Source organism: Danio rerio, chromosome 18, assembly GCF_049306965.1.
Source record: "Danio rerio strain Tuebingen ecotype United States chromosome 18, GRCz12tu, whole genome shotgun sequence".
Classification (NCBI taxonomy): Eukaryota; Metazoa; Chordata; class Actinopteri; order Cypriniformes; family Danionidae; genus Danio; species Danio rerio.
The window spans coordinates 16,925,001-16,943,282 of NC_133193.1; the positions used below are offsets into that span (position 1 = coordinate 16,925,001).

General features: G+C 34.5%; 2 protein-coding genes across 7 annotated transcripts in view; both read right to left on the reverse strand.

Moving 5' to 3' along the window:
* Positions 1-74: 74 nt before the first annotated feature.
* Positions 75-5,767, reverse strand: si:ch211-245j22.3. 2 transcript variants are annotated; one of them, XM_009293508.5, is made up of 5 exons: positions 5,682-5,767; positions 4,718-4,846; positions 3,337-3,486; positions 3,105-3,210; positions 75-549 (listed from the first exon to the last, which is right to left on the reverse strand). In XM_009293508.5, exons 1-5 carry the CDS (start codon positions 5,688-5,690, stop codon positions 425-427), a joined length of 519 nt encoding a protein of 172 aa, XP_009291783.1. In that variant the 5' UTR covers positions 5,691-5,767; the 3' UTR covers positions 75-424.
* Positions 5,768-16,399: 10,632 nt separating this feature from the next.
* The window catches only part of bmal2 (basic helix-loop-helix ARNT like 2), a 47,663-nt gene continuing 45,780 nt past the window's right edge, over positions 16,400-18,282 (reverse strand). For 4 of the 5 annotated variants that reach the window (XR_012393799.1, XR_012393801.1, XM_073929553.1 and 1 more), the window contains one exon: positions 16,400-17,681. Coding sequence is in view for 3 of the 5 variants with exons in the window: in XM_073929553.1 (XP_073785654.1) it covers positions 17,530-17,681 (152 nt within the window). In the remaining 2 variants the exon portion in view is untranslated. 5 annotated transcript variants of the gene reach the window in all.

Consider the following 18,282-nt stretch of genomic DNA (forward strand, 5'->3'; position numbering starts at 1 on the left):
ATTCCGCTGTGGTGACCCCAGATTAATAAAGGGACTAAGCCGAAAAGAAAATGAATGAATGAATGACTAAGAAGTAGGAGAAGAGGATATAATTTAGGAAACAATGCACATTTAGATTAATGGTAATAAAGAATATTTATGACCTGTAGATTTTTTTAAACCACACACACAATCATAAAAAAAAACATATAAATTGAAATACTGAAAATCAAATATCTATGAATACACATGTATCACAATATCAGAAGCAGAATGTCATTTGATTGTGTCAGTTTATCCAGTCCACGTTTATAACTCAACTGAAATATACTAGGTCTATAATGCTTGAACTTCTCATCTTGAAGCTTAACAGTGCCATCAACAATCAATGCTGCGCCATCAGCCATGACCTCATTCATGCAGAATGTGTGACAGACACACAGCTTTACAGCACTGTGTGGCCTTTAAGAGATCTCTCCATCTTCACTGTGTTGGGATCACACTCCAGCATCTCTCTGATCCATTCGTCATTCAGTGCGCCTTCAATGAACTCATCTTGACTGATGATGGCTATAGAGACAGAAAAAAAACAATGACATGAGCACACTCATACAGCAAGCTTTAACAATTCATCTATGAGATGTACTAGTGTTTTTTTTTTAATACTAGCTATTTCTTTTAAAATAAAGCATTTACTCATTAGATGTACTGCTAGTGGCCAAGAGAGCCAATCATTAAAAATGAAAAAAAATGTCTTCCTGAATTTGACAACCAACATGCATACAGATTCTAGAACTCATGCAAATACAGAAACACGCTAAAAATATTGCAGACCACAACAAAAATCTGTTGAGGAAACCCAAAAATTGATGACTAAAGCTGCATCCTGTTTGGAGTCTACAGTGCTGCGGACATCTGAGGGGTGAATTAACTCTTTTTAAAAATATTTCATTTTACATTCGGGCTAAAATAAATAAACAACAAGGAACCATAAAATCAGAACATTTAAATAGACAAATAACAAGCTCAGATCGCAGTCAACAATGCTGACCATAAACAGAAAGCAGTCGAGTTCTTCATTTTTTGGTGATCCTTCAACATATTCCTTTGCATCATTTGTAGTGTGTTTCTTTATTTTTACATTCTTATAATTTGTGTCTACATGTGCTCTCACATTTATGAATCATAATATTTTTCAGTTTGTTTTTGTTTATTTAATGTTTTAATGTTTTTTTACATTGTAGCACATCTGAGCTCTCTCTACCACTGTAACTTATATAAAAATGTACATAAACATATCTAATAAGTACCAGTATCTAATGAATAAGTAACATCATATAAACAAAGATTATAGTCTATCTAAAGAACAAGTACTAGTAGTTGGTGTATATCATAGTCACTAATGAATAAATACCAGTATCTATTAATGACAAGCAAAAGCTATTAATACCCAAGGATTAAGCAGAATAGTGGTAGCACTTTGGTTAACAGAAATGTTTCACATGTACTAGGCATTTACATAAATTTATTATTAATAACTAAAAACTTTCCCTGCATTTACTTTGTAAGTACTTGCTAATTAAATGCAATGAAGTGCAACCACCCTATAGCCTATATGGAAATCTGATATATGGCTATAAATGAACTATGAAATAACAGCAAAATTTAAAGATATACAGTTGAAGTCAGAATTATTAGCCCTCTGAATTATTACACCACAGAGACTATTTCAGAGGTTGCCACATCGGAATGACCTGGAAAATATTGCAGCATATGTTTTACACAGCAGATGCCCTTCCAGATGCAACCCAGTATTGGGAAACACCCATAAACACTCATTCACTCATCCAATTTACATATAGTGCATGCCTTTGGTCTGTAAGGAAATATTTGAAAAGAAAATTAAGAAAAATAAAAATCACAGGATGGCTGATAATTTTAACTTTAACTGTGTGTACATATTTGTAATTCTTGTGATTAAAAAAATATGTAAATGATCTTATTCTTTAATATATATTCTCCTGAGACCTCGCCCATATTCTTGTGTCCTCTGTAGTGGACATTGCGTTTTCATAAATTTTCTTTGAATGTTTTGATCTACTCTGTCAAGTCCTGTTGTACTGTTCAGATGACATCCTGGGCTTTCTAGTGATGTGTCATTTGATTGGCTGGCATGCTAGAAACCACTTCTTACACCGCATCCAAAATGGCCGACATACAAAATAGCACATTTTATGGGATGGAAAGGGGTTATGTAAAATTTACCTTTTTAAATGTTTTTCTAATATTATTATTACATATTTATTTGTTTATTAAAGTGTCAGGAACAATACATATAGCTTTTAAAGCTGTTCAATTGTTTGTATTTCTAAATATAATTTTTTTTTAAAATGTCCACTTTATAGTGGACACCAGGAACATCTTAATGTAATTAATGACTGTGTGTTGTAGGGGCAGAACTGAAGCAGAGAGAATTCCTTATAAAATAGTTGAGGGAGACTCTGATTTAGAGTCTGACAATCGGACAATTAGAGAAATAGAAACAATTAGAGAATGACAATCAGTTTTAAACTGCTTTTATGTTAAAATTGTATTGGATTAACATCACTTTCTTTTTTTTTGAGTTCGGCTCTCTTTTAGACTAAACTGTTTCAGGAATTTCAATACAAAAGAAAAAAATGGCTTTTGTTTTGGTTTTTGTTACATTAATATTGGCTTAATATCCCTTTACAGCAATATCCTGTACAGTTTTGTTGTCTGAGTGGTGGTTGTTTCAAACAAAAATTGTCGTGTGGACCACTACAGTGGACATGCTGTAAAATTAAAAATAAAAACAAAATGTAAAAACTCTAAATAGTAGATTTTTTTTAACCCAAAGGATGTAGGAAATCACAGAAAAAATTAAACAAAAAATATGTCTTTGGGTCTCTGGAGGATATAATAACAATTTCTTTTTAAATATGTTGCATAGATTTATATACAGTATGTGAAGAAAACAGCTAGACAATATTAACATAGTGTGTTATTAAAACACTTCGCCATAGACTGAATTCAAGTTCATGCTAGTGCCACTACATGAAAATTTAAATAATACTTCTATTTTTAGCAAAATGACAGCATGTTACCATTGTTATCTTTGTCCAGTCGTACAAAAATCCTGTTGGTACACTCTTCAGCGGTCAGGGGATCAGGTTTGGTGAGTGATGCTGCAACACTCATCTTGTACACCGCCTGAGATCAGATTAAACTGTGGTTTATGTCGCCCTCTTGCGGAGCAGCCCGCAGCGAAGCAAAAAAACTCCACATAAAAACGAGATAGAATCGAAGTAAAGCAATGGAGGCATTCAAGTCGCTTACCTGCATGATTTCCAGCATCTCTGATCGTGTAATGGCTCCGTCTTTGTCTTTGTCGTAAAGTTTGAAGGACCAGCGCAGTTTTTCCACCGTCGAGCCCTCAATCAACATGCTGATGGCGGTCACATATTCTCTGAAGTCCACAACTCCATCCTGTCAGTGTTCATATCGCAAACATTGATTTATAAATAATTTTAGCAATTTAACCACGTAAGAATCAAATGTACGTGTAACAGTCATGTTTACCCTTTTTATTTAGCTAAAAGAGCTTAAGATAGGCTTGACACTAATCAACACTAAGGTTGATTTACAGTGACATCAACAAAAAATTAAATAAAACTATAAAAATTTTATAAAAACAGTGTATATTCAGTGCAGTACAAACTGCTTTAGATTTAATTATTTTGTATAAATTGTAATTACTCAAAGACAGTGTGTCATGAAATATTTCTTATATATAATTTTGACATTTTATAGAGGTTTCAGATATAATCATAGGCCACATATTATACTAATATATGACAGAGGTTTTAACAATATAGTAATGTACATAATGTGTTATAAATAAAAAGTATAGATAATAAATATTAAAATATATATTTTCATTACAGTGATTTGCTGTTTTTGTTTTTCTCAAAAATATATTGTTATTAAATTTGATTTAAATACTTTTTAGTATCTACATTTTTTGTGAGTTTTTGAGTTAAACTAAATGAAAAATAGACACTATTACATTACGACAATTACGCTCAAAAATTACTTGTGCTTTTTAAACAACTTATTTATTATGAGTTGAACCAACACAATCTTTATTTAATCGCAGCATCACAAAGTATTCTAAATTCATAACAGCTGTATACTGTGCACTTTCTATGTTCCGTTCACTTAAATTTGTAAAAACAATTAAGTTAACTTCAACAAAGCAACACAATTCTTAAGTTTTTTGGGGAAGAACCTAATTGTTTTTCATGTTTAATCCACTTAAATTTGTAAATAACTATTAAGTTAACTTAACCGATTTGTGTTGGGACAACTTGAAGGAATTGTGGAACCCAGTATTTTTTAGTGTAGTTTGTTATTTTATTTTCATGGCTTAAATGTATTGTCATGTAGTAAAACGGCTTTAATAGTTTATAAATATTTAATTAACCCTGATTCATTTACTTTTAGGTTATAGAAAATAATTTTAAAAAATGTCTAGAAATTGAGTGTGATATAGATAATGTAGACCTATAATAACTAATGGAAAAAGTATTAAGAATATTTGTATTTTTTCAAGAGAGTACAGATCTTGATGACTCTATTCTGTTCCTTCTTTAACCAGTCTCAGTGTCTAGCAAATGCAATGATAAAACATGAGATGTATGATGTGTATAATAAATACCCCATTGTTATCGAGTGTTCGAAAGATCTGCTCTGCATACTCTGCTGATTCCTTCCCTACCGTCCCATTGCAGAAGTGCCGTCTGAACTCATGCAGGGTGATCAGGCCACTTGGACACTCATTCAGAAACTTCCTGACACACACAGAAAAAGACAGACAAAAAGTTTGACAATAGTTAAAACTACTGCAATATTAATTTACTGATAAGTAATATATTTACCTAATGTATTAAATTAACATTAGTTTTTAGTTAGATATTTGCTAAAGTAAAACAATACACTTGATATCATATTTAGTGTTGTTTTACTATAATGTAACACATATAATGTAATATAAAAGTAATTTAGACACTATTTTAAATTTTACCAATATTGAAATGTTATTTATACATTTTAGTTTAGAATGTCACAAGTAACAAAAATTTTGTTTATTAACAAATAACTAATATTAAAAATATGTTTAATATAGTAATAATCATAAGAATTATTCTTGTTTTATGGAAAAAAAATTAATTTAAAAAAATTTGTTCTGAAAAAGAATATTTGTATAATATTGCATTTATTTCGGACTTGTTTTGCTCTGTCATCATTATAAAATTATTTCTAGCTATTACAAAATATTAAAAAAAATTAAAACAGTTATCACATACTTCAGTAAATATTCCAGGAATAAAAATAAAACTGGCTACAGTAAAGGTCACCAAAATAAACAAAGACAGAAAATAAGCAGATGACCTACTTATTCAGAGATGGAGTTTATATGGTTATACAGTCACGGTTGGCATTTTATGGCCTACAATAAAACTCTTCAGAACGGCATGACCCGTTCTTGACCCATTTTACAGCTGTACGTAATGACTTTCCAATAATAAAGATCATCCATAATCCATAATCGTGTGGTCTATTACATGACGTACCATTGTTTTCTAAAGCGCAGCTTCAATCACTCTAGTTTGCAGACTTACCTGAACCATTCATAAAGCTCGGTGACGTACGTTCCACCTTTTCTGCAGGGCAAAGTTGCAGTTTGTCCCATCTTCACCAGCACAGTGAAGTCCAGGATGACAGAGACACATATATAGCAAAGCCCAGCTTACTTTACACTCACTTAATCATTCTTACGCGGACCCTTCTGCATCTCTGAAATTAAATACAGTAATAATCTCTCCACAGGAGGGCAACCGGCGACAGACAAACACTAGGCTAAGTAATTAACACACACATTCTCAAATACACGAGCAGACATGGAGACTTCCCAGCATACATTTTGTGTTTAATAGACATCTAAACGTAGACAGCTTGGCTAAAACAAGGCTAAACTTGGGCTGTCAGTGAAAATCTATATCTAAGAACAGCCCAAAACTAGACTAATCATCAAATAGTCTGATTAGACAGACTTTATATGTAGTCATTCATTTCTGTTTATTTGATGACTAGTCTAGTTTTGGCCTATTAGACATCTAGATTTTCATTGACCTTGTTTAAACCAAGACGACTATGTTTAGATGTCTATTAGAAATCTTTTAAAAAACAAAAAATGTTTGCTGGGTTGTTGCTTTTATCTAAATATTGCAATGTTTCTTCTTTCAGTTGTGAAGTTTTGTATTGCAGTATTGAGAAAAAAATTCTGTGGGATACAGACTGAAAATTGTGAGAAATGAGGTTAGAATTGCAAAAAGTCTCGAAACTCCGAAGCTTGAGAAATTAAATTGTTAATTTATATATAAATTTAATGTTCGAACTTAAGTTTAAATTTCAAGAGTTAGCACTTAGCTGATGATTGATTATAAAGTGAGTTTGGCATGCAGTCCCAGGAGAGAGCCCTAAATTCATAAGATCCTCGAGCCCGGGGCTCCCTTCCGTTTGCATAGTGAAAGGGGAGTTTGAGCTCAGGTAGGTCTCAAGAACTGCTTATTTATGGGTAATGACAAGTTAGGGATTTATATGGAGAGATACTGCTGACTATGAGGTCATCTCTGGTGCCAATTTGGTTCAGTCAATTAACTTGTGTTGCATGTCTTTGTTAACCACTGGGCCGCCCACCGTTCCACCCTTTCAGGGAAAAACGGAGGAGGAGTTGGGCTGAAAAGGGGAAAGATACTGAGGTAAGAAACTCTGGTTATGGTGAGTTAGGAATCTTTCCATTGGTGAATCATGTTCTCTAATGTGAGACCAGCCATGGTCAATAATAAGCATGTGATCCTCTCGAAATTAGTTTAGAAATAATCTTCTCTTCATGATTTGGAGAGAAACAAATGTCAGAAAATTGTCATGAATTAAAGGACTCAGATTAAATTGAAAAATGATTAAATGATAATATAAATTGGGCGATGCAGTGGCGCAGTAGGTACAGTAGTGCTGTCGCCTCACAGCAAGAAGGTTGCCTGTTCGAGCCTCGGCTGGGTCAGTTGGCGTTTCTGTATGGAGTTTGCATGTTCTCCCTGCGTTTGCGTGGGTTTCCTCCAGGTGCTCCTGTTTCCCCCACAGTCCAAAGACATGCGGTACAGGTGAATTGGGTAGGCTAAATTGATCATAGTGTATGAGTGTGAATGAGTGTGTATGGATCCGGATGCTTCCCAGAGATGGGTAACAGCTGGAAGGGCATCAGCTGCGTACAACATATGCTGGATAAGTTGGTGGTTTATTCCGCTGTGGCGACCCCGGATTATTAAAGGGACTGAGCTGAAAGGAAAATGAATGATAAAATAAGATTAAAATTACACTGTAAGAAACTGCTGGGTTCCACACAATCGATTTGTGTTGGGGCAACATATTTAAGTGGATTAAACAAAAAACCCTCAAGAATTGATTTGTTTTAAGCTTATTTAAAATAGTTTGAACAAACAGCAAATGTAATTTTTGGAGTATACAATATGACGTGTTAAGATACTGGACATAACTCATGATGAACTCTAAAATGTAAACTCTGAATTTTGAATAAAGTTAGAAATATGAGATGTAAACTCTGAATTCTGAAAACAACAAAAACAACAACAGCAACAACAAAAAACCCAATCACAATTATGAGATATATAATCGGAGTATTCTAAAAAAAAAAAATACAAGTTGTAAACTCAGGATTCTGAAAAAGTTCGAAATATGAGATGTAAACTCAAAGTCAGAATTCTAAAAAAATCATAGAAATAAGGTATAAACAGAATTCTACAGAACAAAACACCAGAAAAGCATGAAATAAACTCAGAATTACCCAAATAAATGAAAATTCTGAGATACAGCCTAAATGCAGAAATTCATATTATTTATTCATTCATTTTCTTTCCAGCTTAGTCCTTTTGTTAATCTGGGGTTGCTCGCCACAGTGGAATGAACCGCCAACTTATCCAGCATATGTTTTACACAGCGAATGCCCTTCCAGCTGCAACCCATCACTGGAAACATACATAGACTCTCATTTATATACATACATACACCCCTGATGGAGTAAGCCGAAAAAAAGAGAAGAAATAAAAGATCCAAATGTGTGTGCGAGTGGAATTATAAATAACCCACACTGTAAAAAAATGCCACACACAATTCAGTCATGTTGTCCAAAAACAAATCGATTAAGTTACAAATTTATGAGGACTTTCATAAAGCAATTAAGTTGTCTCTAAAAAATGCAAATAATTGTGTTTTTACAGCTCATTTTAACCCCTTGACTGCTCCTCTACCAAATAGTTGACCATGTTTTTACTGTTTTAAGTAACGACTGTTAAAGGTATTTAGAGAATAACTGTTTTAAATAATGGTTTACACACAGCAATGTTGGTTTACAAAAAAAAAAAAATCAAACAAACATAATTGTGTTGCACTACTACATTTGATTTGGGTTGAACAAACAAACAAAAAAAAAAAGCATGTTAAATGAGAATCTGAAATATTTTATGGCATACTTTAAAAAAATAAAGATGACTTAGTATTTAGAAATGTTTTATTTAGATTTAAAAAAATTAAAATAAATTTGTCGTACACTTCATATTTTTTATAGTATATGTATTAAATCCGGTATCTTTACCATAAACCGACATATCAACTATTTGGTAGAGGCTGATTTCTTACAAATTAAGGGTTGTGCTGAAAAAAAAAAAAAAAAAAACTGCATTGACTGTTAACTAGCGACATTAGGAGTTAGGAAATGCAATCCAAACATTTGTTTTCTTGGTGGGGTAGATAAACGGTTAAATTAGTCATTTGAACAAGCAGCAATTTGTGTGTGTGTGTGTGGATGTGATTGTTGATATGTTTCCTTTTTATAATTTCATTTATGAAACTTACACAGCAGCATTTCACTAATGTTTATTTAAGTATAAAAATAATGTCAAGAAAATGTTGATAATGTTCCAAGAAATGTTGAGTTTCCTCAAGCAGCAGTCACTTTGCAAAAGATTATATAAATGGATGCTTGCAGCTTCATCTTTTGCTTTTGAAGTACCAAAAAATGTGTGTCGGTTGTTTGTTAGCTTCCTGGTGACCCAGTTAACAAATAGTAAAATCATTTGGTGCTTGTGAATATTCTCAGAATGTGGAGCAGAGAAATGGATAAAAAAAGAACTATCAATTTCATGCAGCATTTAATCATCAAATGCAGAAAGCAGGATGATTTGTTGATTGGAGGTACACTTTGCGTCTCCAAGATAAACCTTCTATTATTTTTCAGAAACAAGAACATTAATGGTAGCATGGTGGCTCAGTGGTTAGCACTGTTGCCTCACAGCAAGAAGGTCACTGGTTCAAATCCTGTTTCTGTGTGGAGTTTGCCTGTTCTCCCTGTGTTGGTATGGTTTCCCTCACATTCCAAAAACATGTGCTGTAGGTGAATTGAATAAACTAAATTGGCCGTATGCATGAGTGTGTGTGTGAGAATGAGTGTGTATGGATGTTTTTTTCACCGTACTGAGTTGCAGCTAAAGGGCATCCACTGTGTAAAACATATGCTGAAATAGCTGGCAGTTCATTTAACTGTGGCGACCTCAGAAATAGAGACTATGCTGAAGGATAATGAATGAATGAAAACATTTATGACAGTTTAATAATGTCAAATTATCTCTACAACTAATGTTTATTTGTGGATCTAGGGGCACTTTTGGTAAAAATATTTAAAACATTTAACTACATATTAATATAAAAATACAAAACATTAACTTCTCAAAAATGTTAAACTTTAACTATCCCTCTTAGCCTAAATGTTTGGTTGGTTTAAACGCCAAATAAAATCAGTTTGTTTTTAATAGAATGCAACAAAACAGAAATATCACCATTTTAGTATTGTGTTTTAACTGTGAATTTTAAATCATTTTGAAAGCAATGGTGTGGACGTTTGTGAGAAATAATGATGCATTTTTACAGTTGAAACATTCATTTTCTTTATTTTAGTGTTTTTGTTATGAAATTAAAAAAAAAAAAAAAAAAAAAAAAAAAAAAAAAAAACGCTTACATTAAAGTTTTTCCCAAAATAGCACATAACTCATTGTTTACCCACCCTTAAGTTGTTCCAAATCAGTATGAGTTCCTCATATATGGAAGTGAATGGTTACTCTCAACTCTTTTGGTGGCAAAAAAATTTAAACCATCTTTTTTTTTTGTATGTGTTTGACAGAATGAAGAAGCTCAAACAGGTTTGGAACAAGCAGATGGCAATTAAAAAAAGACAATGTTCACTTTTGAGTAAACCCTAAATTCAATATCAAATCAAATTCCTTCCAAGAATCTCCGAGCCCACAACGACACAAATGTAAAGGAAACTAATGTTATTTATTGACTTTTTTAACCATAAGGTCAGCTTGGAGAGACAGACTCTCTGCTACTAACCAGGCCAGTTACAGCAGCAACAGCAGCGATGGCGGCATACAAATGTTTCATAACTAACAAGAGGAAAAGGATAGAAGCAAAAGACCAGACAAGAGCCTCAGTTCCTTGTTCAAAGATTCAAACAAAGCTACTGCGTGGCTGAGATGCTGATTCAGAGTCTCCATCACACAATCAAAGACAGACAGAAAACAATGGGAAAGAGAACAGCAAATCTTTGTATCATAAGGCAAAAACCTTTATCCAAATCCCTGACAGAACCACAACAAAAGAAGAACAGAAGCAAAGGGAACAGAAAAAGGCATGCATGAATGAATGAACATTGCTGGAACAATGTAAAAAATTAAGAACATCTTGGGCTACACGGATGAAATCAGGACAGAAGAAAAAGCGATGGTTGTATCCTAAGTACAGTAACTGAATTCTGTGAAGTGCAACTGCAGAACAACAATTCAGACAGACACTTGCCTTATTAATGACAGTGATGTTTACAAGGGGAAAACTAAATTAAAATCACATTGTCTTGCTTCCTTTTAGGTCCAGCCTGTAGTTTATGGCACATCGGGGTGAAGGAAGCAGTCGTTCCTGTGCTTAAGGCTACAACCGTCCAATCAAAACCCCACACTGGCCATATTGCCATAATTGTGATTGGCTAACTTATCTTTCTTGAAAAGTCAAGATTCTGTCCTTGTTCACTCACTCATCCTCATGTTGTTCAAAACCTCATCTGTGTAACAAATGAAGATATGTTCAATGAAAACTAAGATTTTTCTGTCTCCTTTAGCTCAAGACTCATTTAAAAATTATTTAATTAATAATCAAGTAATTCAGTGTTTCTCAACCACGTTGCTAGAGGACCACCAGCTCTGCACATTTTCCAATCTCCTTAATCAAACACACCTGATTCAGATCGTCAGCTCATAAGCAGAGACTGAAAGACATGTAATGGGTGTGATAAACAAAGGAGACATCCAAAACATGCAGTGTTGGTTGTCCTCCAGGAACGTGGTTGAGAAACACTAAAGTAATTTCAAGACCCATTTAAAAATTAACTAATTAATAAATCAAGTAATTCAGTATTTCTCAACCACATACCTGTAGGACCACCAGCTCTGCATATTTTCCATGTCTGCTTAACCAAACACACCAGATTCAAATCATCAGCAGATACTGAAAGACGTGTATTGGGTGTGACCAAGGAAACAACCAAAAAATGTATTGTTGGTGGTCCTCCGGGAGCGTGGATGACATTGAAGCAACTAACCAATAAAAATCAAGTCTTCTGTAGAGTCTTAACTACATGGTGTCAATTTTTTAATTTACTAATTTTCTTAAATCTATCATATCTGCTTGATGCTGGATGGCAAAAACCATTGGTTCTACAACCTCTAACCCGCCATGTGACATGTAGAAACACATCTTTTTAGCTCTTGTAGGAGCTCAAATTTGCCATATGACATACAAAAATAAACTTAATTGGTTCTCACGCTCAAAGCAAGAATGATTAAGCTACCAATGATAAATTTGGATACTTCAAACATTGTTCAGTGATCATATGATCATTTTTATAATTCAAAACACTACATGCAGCCAGAAAAAATAAACCAGGCTCCATTGTATATGTTTGGTAATATAATTTTTAAGTCAAAGATTAAGTTCTTTTATGGTCTTTAAAGTGAAATAACTCAACATAAACAAAGGTGTTATCAAAAAAAAATAAATAAAAAGGCTTTTACAGCACTTAAAGGTTTTTGCATCTGAACTCTTCATATAATAAGCAAATTCTGAATGTAAATCTCTTTAATAAACTGTGATGATATCTGTAAGTGCTGCTGAAGTTGAGTTTTGGTGAAAAAAGCTCATTTAGAAAAAATGGTTAAAACATTATTGTAATCTACAGACACAAATAAGTAAACAACTTAAGAAAAAACTGAGCCAAACAATATTTCATTGCATTATTTTCACTGCAATATTTTCAGACCCCTGAAGGTAAAAATCTCAAAATTGAAAGGTGTATGACAAATTTCCATTCTCCTTTATCATTATTTTTTATCTCATTATGTGCATTTTGAAGCAGCAGAGTGGAGGAATGAAGAAACTGAAATCTCTCAGATTTTATTAAAAATATCTCCATTTGGAAAAAGAACACATTTCTAATGGAATCAAACAAACATGAGAATGAATGTCATTTTTTATTTTGCGGTGAACTGATCCCCAAAGGAAACACCTCTAATTAGTACATTTGCTAAGCCTTGGATGAGCACTGAATCATGGCAAGACTTCAAGGTCCAGACTTTAACAACAAAAACAGTATTTGACTTAAATTGGATTGGGGCAGGTGGGTTCCTCCCTTCAAGTATGCTCTTGGCAGCATGTGACAGAGTAGACAATGATATGAACACATTTTATCTTTTCATTTAAAAAAGCAGCTCAGACTAAAGTCACAGAATTACAGCACATCTGACAGCACACAGGGCGGCTGAGCGTTATGAGAAACTTGAAAAATCTGTCTGTGGCCAACTTGCTTTGGTATAATCTGTCGTTTTCATCAGGCAAGGCCATGAGTCTCCTGTGGCACGTGTGCACCGTCACAGAAACACAGTTCACTATGCAGACTGACTGAATGAAAGGTCAACGCTAACAAGGGAAGCAAAAGTTTGGAAGAAGATGTGCAAAAAGTGGATACACAGCCATGCCGAAATGTGAAATCACTGAGCTGAAGATTTACCCGGACTCTTTTGGAAAGCATTATTTAGTGTCAAATACTTATTAGTGAAAGAAAGAAAAAAGAGAAGGATCAGTATCCCAAGTACAAACATATGCAAATAAGACCTCATTTATAATATAAAAAATAGGGAATTATTACAATAAAGGGTGTTTAAGAGCAAACCTCTCATTTTAACAGCAAAGTTGCTCAAAAAGAGGTGCCATATTTAAAAATAGAGTCTAAAAACTACAGTGGACATCCTTTTGTTTTATATATTCAAAGATTAATACAATTTAAAATAGTAAAAACATGATATTATGTTAATGAAAACACTCAACCTCGTGTTGCTCCAAACCCCAATGATTTGTCTTCCTAATAGCTTGAAAAAGCAACTGCGCTCTCCATTTGTGTTGAATGTAAGAAACTCATAGATCTCAAACTCAATTCCTGGAGGGCCGCAGCTCTGCAGTTTAGCTCCAGCCCAATAAAACACAACTGATCCAAATAATCGAGTGTTCAAAAGTCACAAACTCCTTCATTAGTTGGATCTGCTGTGGTTGATCAGGGTTGGAGCAAACTGCAGAGATGCGGCCCTCCAGGAATTGAGTTGGAGACGTATGTCATAGAGGTTTGGAAAGACGTGAGGGTGAGTAAATAATGAGAGATTGTTCATTTTAGGGTGAACTCTACTTTTAAAAGTGGGTCACCATCAGGAATGAATTAGTATTATATCTCTTCAAGTCAAATGTGTGAATTTCATTACTCTATTGTTTAGTTTTATTTTAATATTTTATTCTAAAGTGATTGTGAGTTGTGTTTTTTTTTTGAAGAGGAGATAAAGGGGATAATGCACTGCCATGTATTGTATTTTATAATGTTCTCCAAAGTCCTCAAATAAAATGGGTGTCCATACCTGTTTCTGATGACACTGTCCTGCTCTAATAAAACACCAGATAATCATGGTCTTCAAGCTCAGTGCGCCTGAAATCACACACTTCCCTACTATATAGTAAGAGAAAAACAGCAGACCTACATGAGCCGAGTAGCACATCCGAATTCATAGTATTCAAAAAACACAGTAGGCGATAAGGAAGGCAATGCAAAGACACTTTTCCACAGTTTTGCACAACATGTTGTTCCCCTTAAAGGAAACACTCTTGTTTTGTGGCTCCAGTAATCTTGTGTTTGCATCAAGATATACAATACGACACATGCATGAATCAGACGGTGGGGTCTTCTGCTGCACTATGGTGTAGTTGTGAGAAGAAATATTTCACAAGCCATTTAGGTAGCATGGTTTCATTTAAAACTGTTTTAAGATTGACTAGGAAGTTTTGTGTTCTGAAACTTACAGCATGTTTTTGTTAAACAATGAGCGTTTTTTATATTATTATTTTTTAACAATTCATTACCACTTAACATGTCTTTGAAAATCAGCTGTGGTAGAAAAATTTAGAGACCAACTGAAAATCATCAGTTTACAACTTACACCAGGACAATTTTCACCATTCATACCAAAACGACTGTGAACGCGCAAAATCACTCCCTGACACTAGATGGCGTTTAATGAAAAACAGAAATACTCCAGTACACAAGGTGGTGCTGCGCAATTTTACACTTTTTCACTTGTTATCCTAGTGCTGAGTTCAGACTGCATGAATTTAGCCCAGATTTTCACTCGCCGACAGGTTTTGAGATATCGTAGCCAACTGCCTGAAATCAAAGGCAAATCAGTGCAGTATCAAAAACACCATCTGGGAAAATCGACACCTGTGAGATATTTGACATGCTAAATATCTGGACCTGTCCGCAATTCAAAATTATGCTGTGTAAAATGTGTTCTGATAAAAAAAACAAAAAAACATTGGCGATTATCTACAGCCAATGAGAGAGCAGCATCCACTAGTATGGGTATCTGCAGACCAGTGGGGGGTTGGGAACAAGTTAAAAGCGCCTATTTTTAGTATATTTATATAAGAAATAGAGGAAAAGGTGTAAATTTGGCAGGAGCACCCGTGTCTGTTTGACATCTCATCTGAACAAGACCACAACCGAGTCGAAAAAAAAAAAGTTGCTAGAGAAGTTGCCAATTTCTTTTAAAAGCCAGGTGAGCAAAATAAGCACATTATCTACCCCACTAAAGGCTTTTTCTCAAGCAGTTAATGACAAAAGATATACTACGTGATCTGGCGTTATTTCCATGTCATTTCCCGCCTGTTTGGTTGTGGGATGTATTTTGTGGACCAAGACGAAGTTGTCTGTGATTATCCTATTGTAAAGTTATGCAGTGTGAAACCCTGTAGCTGATCTATCTTGCAGTGTAAACATAGCAGCAACTGATCACTAGCTCATATAGTCATGCAGTGTAAAATCACCTGTGACACGACAACTTAGAAAATCATGCAGTTTGAACTCAGCATAAGCTATTCTACTTCTGTTTAGTCTCCTCCACTGCAGCACACAAACTCTTGGTCAAAAGTGTGCAGGAGAAAGTTACAAATCATGAAATAAAATGCAGTGAAATTAAATTCATCATTGAATCCTATTTGATCTGTAATTCCTCTGTGCTCAGCTACCGTTTTATACTTGAGGGCCACCAAGTTGTTTTACTGTAGCTTCAGCAGTTGAAGGCATGTAAACAAAACTCGTTGATTGGCCAGTTTTGAACTTCAAACCAAAGAATTATGCATTATGTGTGCTGTTTTGCATTTTTTTTGCACAACACCTTTTGTTTAGTCATAAACCGTTTAGCATCAGCAATAATCACAAGCAAAAACCATCCTGGTGTGCATAAGACTGTGTTCGAGTAAAATATAACATTTGTTTTATCCTGTAAATACTGATGACTTCCTAATTTAAAATAATGTCATTTAAAGCCATTTTTGTGCATGAAATACAGGAACAGTGTTTTTGAGGTTTTCTGACATATTTATATTCAATGTTTTAAATTCAGAAGAGTTAAGAAATCAACAGTTGGTGGAACAACCAACAAATATGCATATTTTGAACATTTGTTATTCTCTACATGTGGCTTAAAAATCTCTAAAATGACTTTGTTTTATTTGTAAATGAGTAATTGTTATCAGAAATTTATACAATAAAATAAACATTAATATTTTACTCAAACCCATAGCTAATAAATCCAGAGACATAGAGAACTTAAGCGGTCTCTTTTTCATCCACAGCTTTTATTCCAAAACAACAATTGCCTAATAAATGCTGATCACATAAGCATGTCTTTGCCTTTGAACTTAAACAATGTTTAAGTCCTCAAGAAAAAGTGGTACTTGGCTAATCCAAAATATGATTTTGAAAAGGTGTTTAATGAATTGTTCCCTGAGAGACCCTGCCCTTATTAATGGACAACTTTGTCCAGAGTTTCGATCACCATTTTACCTGTTGCTGATCTCCATCCAGACACCGCTTCAGCAGATCAAATTCTAAGCCAAACTTAGTGCCAATGTTGGGTGCAACAACCGAGTATGTTGTCCCAGGCCCTGTGAACTTCAGAAATATCTCCTTTTCAAGAGCAGATCAGTCTGGCAGGACAGACAAAGGTCTGAGGGAAAAGCACACATTCACACACACAGGTCTGAAGACTAAAGAGGAAAAACAAAACAAACGTCAGGCCTAACGGTGATCCTCAAATTTTCAGATTTTTCCACATAGTCTTTTCAAGTAATTCTGGTTGACAAGCGCTTATCAAAAACCCTCCCTGTTGTTCCGCTCTCGTTCATCATAAAACATTAAATTCAAGACGATTTCTGCTCTAAAAGGGTAAAATAACTACAAGGGTTCCCTTGCCAAAGGAAACCCATGACATTTATACATATATATATATAAAAAAGAAAAACAGTCCAGCTATGCCTCAAAGCATCCATGAACAGTTCAAGTGTTGATTGACTAAAGAAACAGCTTTAAAATCCTCATTCCACTGATTCACAGCAGAGCATTTGGGTTCTTGCCTTATGGCTTGGCTGAGGCATGTTTCATAAAACATATTAAGAACGTCTCTCGCTCATGCCAACGGGGTAGAAGTGACCTCAGAGCTGAGCTGAAGAAATGCACACCAGACCATATAAAACCTGGTCCTGTTGCTTAAGGAACTCAGATTAAGGTATTTAGAGAAACCCCTTCACCCGGAGCAGCCTTCAGATCACCTGCCTCGCAGCTTTTCCAGATGCATTAAAAACACTAATAAATTAAAAACACAAAAGTCAGATAACTGTCAAAGGCTTGCTGCCCTGTGAAAATGACTGGATGGTTCTTTTGAAAAAGCTCCAGGTAAGATGGCTGTATGTTCAGAGAGACCAGTGCATCTCGTCAAAGTTCACGGCTTCACCTAGGTTGGCATCTGTCTCCAGTAAGCTCATAATGACGGCCATGGCAGCTTCATCAGTGCTCAGAGCACCCAAACCAGGAACCCCTTCCAGATCCAGCTGAGAACTCGCCTCTGGAGGACAAGAACAGGTATATGGTGAGGGTAAGATATAAAAAGAATTACATTTAAATAAAGCAAACTACACTACCTGACAGAAGTCTTGTCACCAATCCAAGTTTTGGGAACAACAAAAAATAACTTGACTTCTAGTTGATCATTTGGATTATGCTAGATTACACTTATCTGACCAAAGTACAATATGATTATGCCTTGATTTATAATTATTTAATTAGGACAGAAAGATTTAACTTTGCTTAGACAAAAGTCTTGTCACTTAACATATATAATGTACATAAATATTACAGTATAGAATATAAAGTCATGGTGCAGTAGAAAATGTTAATATTGTGTATAACTCTCATGAGCTTGGAGGACTGCATCAATACATTTCTGCAATGACTCAAATAGCTTACTAATAAAGTCATCTGGAATGGTAAAGACAGCATTCTCGCAGGACTCCCAGAGTTTATCAAGATTCTTTGGATTCATCTTCAATGCCTCCTCCTCCATCTTACTCCAGACATGCTCAATAATGTTCATGTCTGATGACTGAGCTGGCCAATCCTGGAGCAGCTTGAACGTCTTTGCTTTCAGGAACTTTGATGTAGAGGTT

Excerpts from the sequence above, each read along its gene's own strand:
- si:ch211-245j22.3 (XM_009293508.5), bottom strand. Across the intron at positions 3,211-3,336 it reads AGATGCTGGAAATCATGCAG|GCGGTGTACAAGATGAGTGT; the intron begins GTAAGCGACTTG and ends ATCTGATCTCAG. Across the intron at positions 550-3,104 it reads ACTGGACAAAGATAACAATG|CCATCATCAGTCAAGATGAG; the intron begins GTAACATGCTGT and ends CTGTCTCTATAG.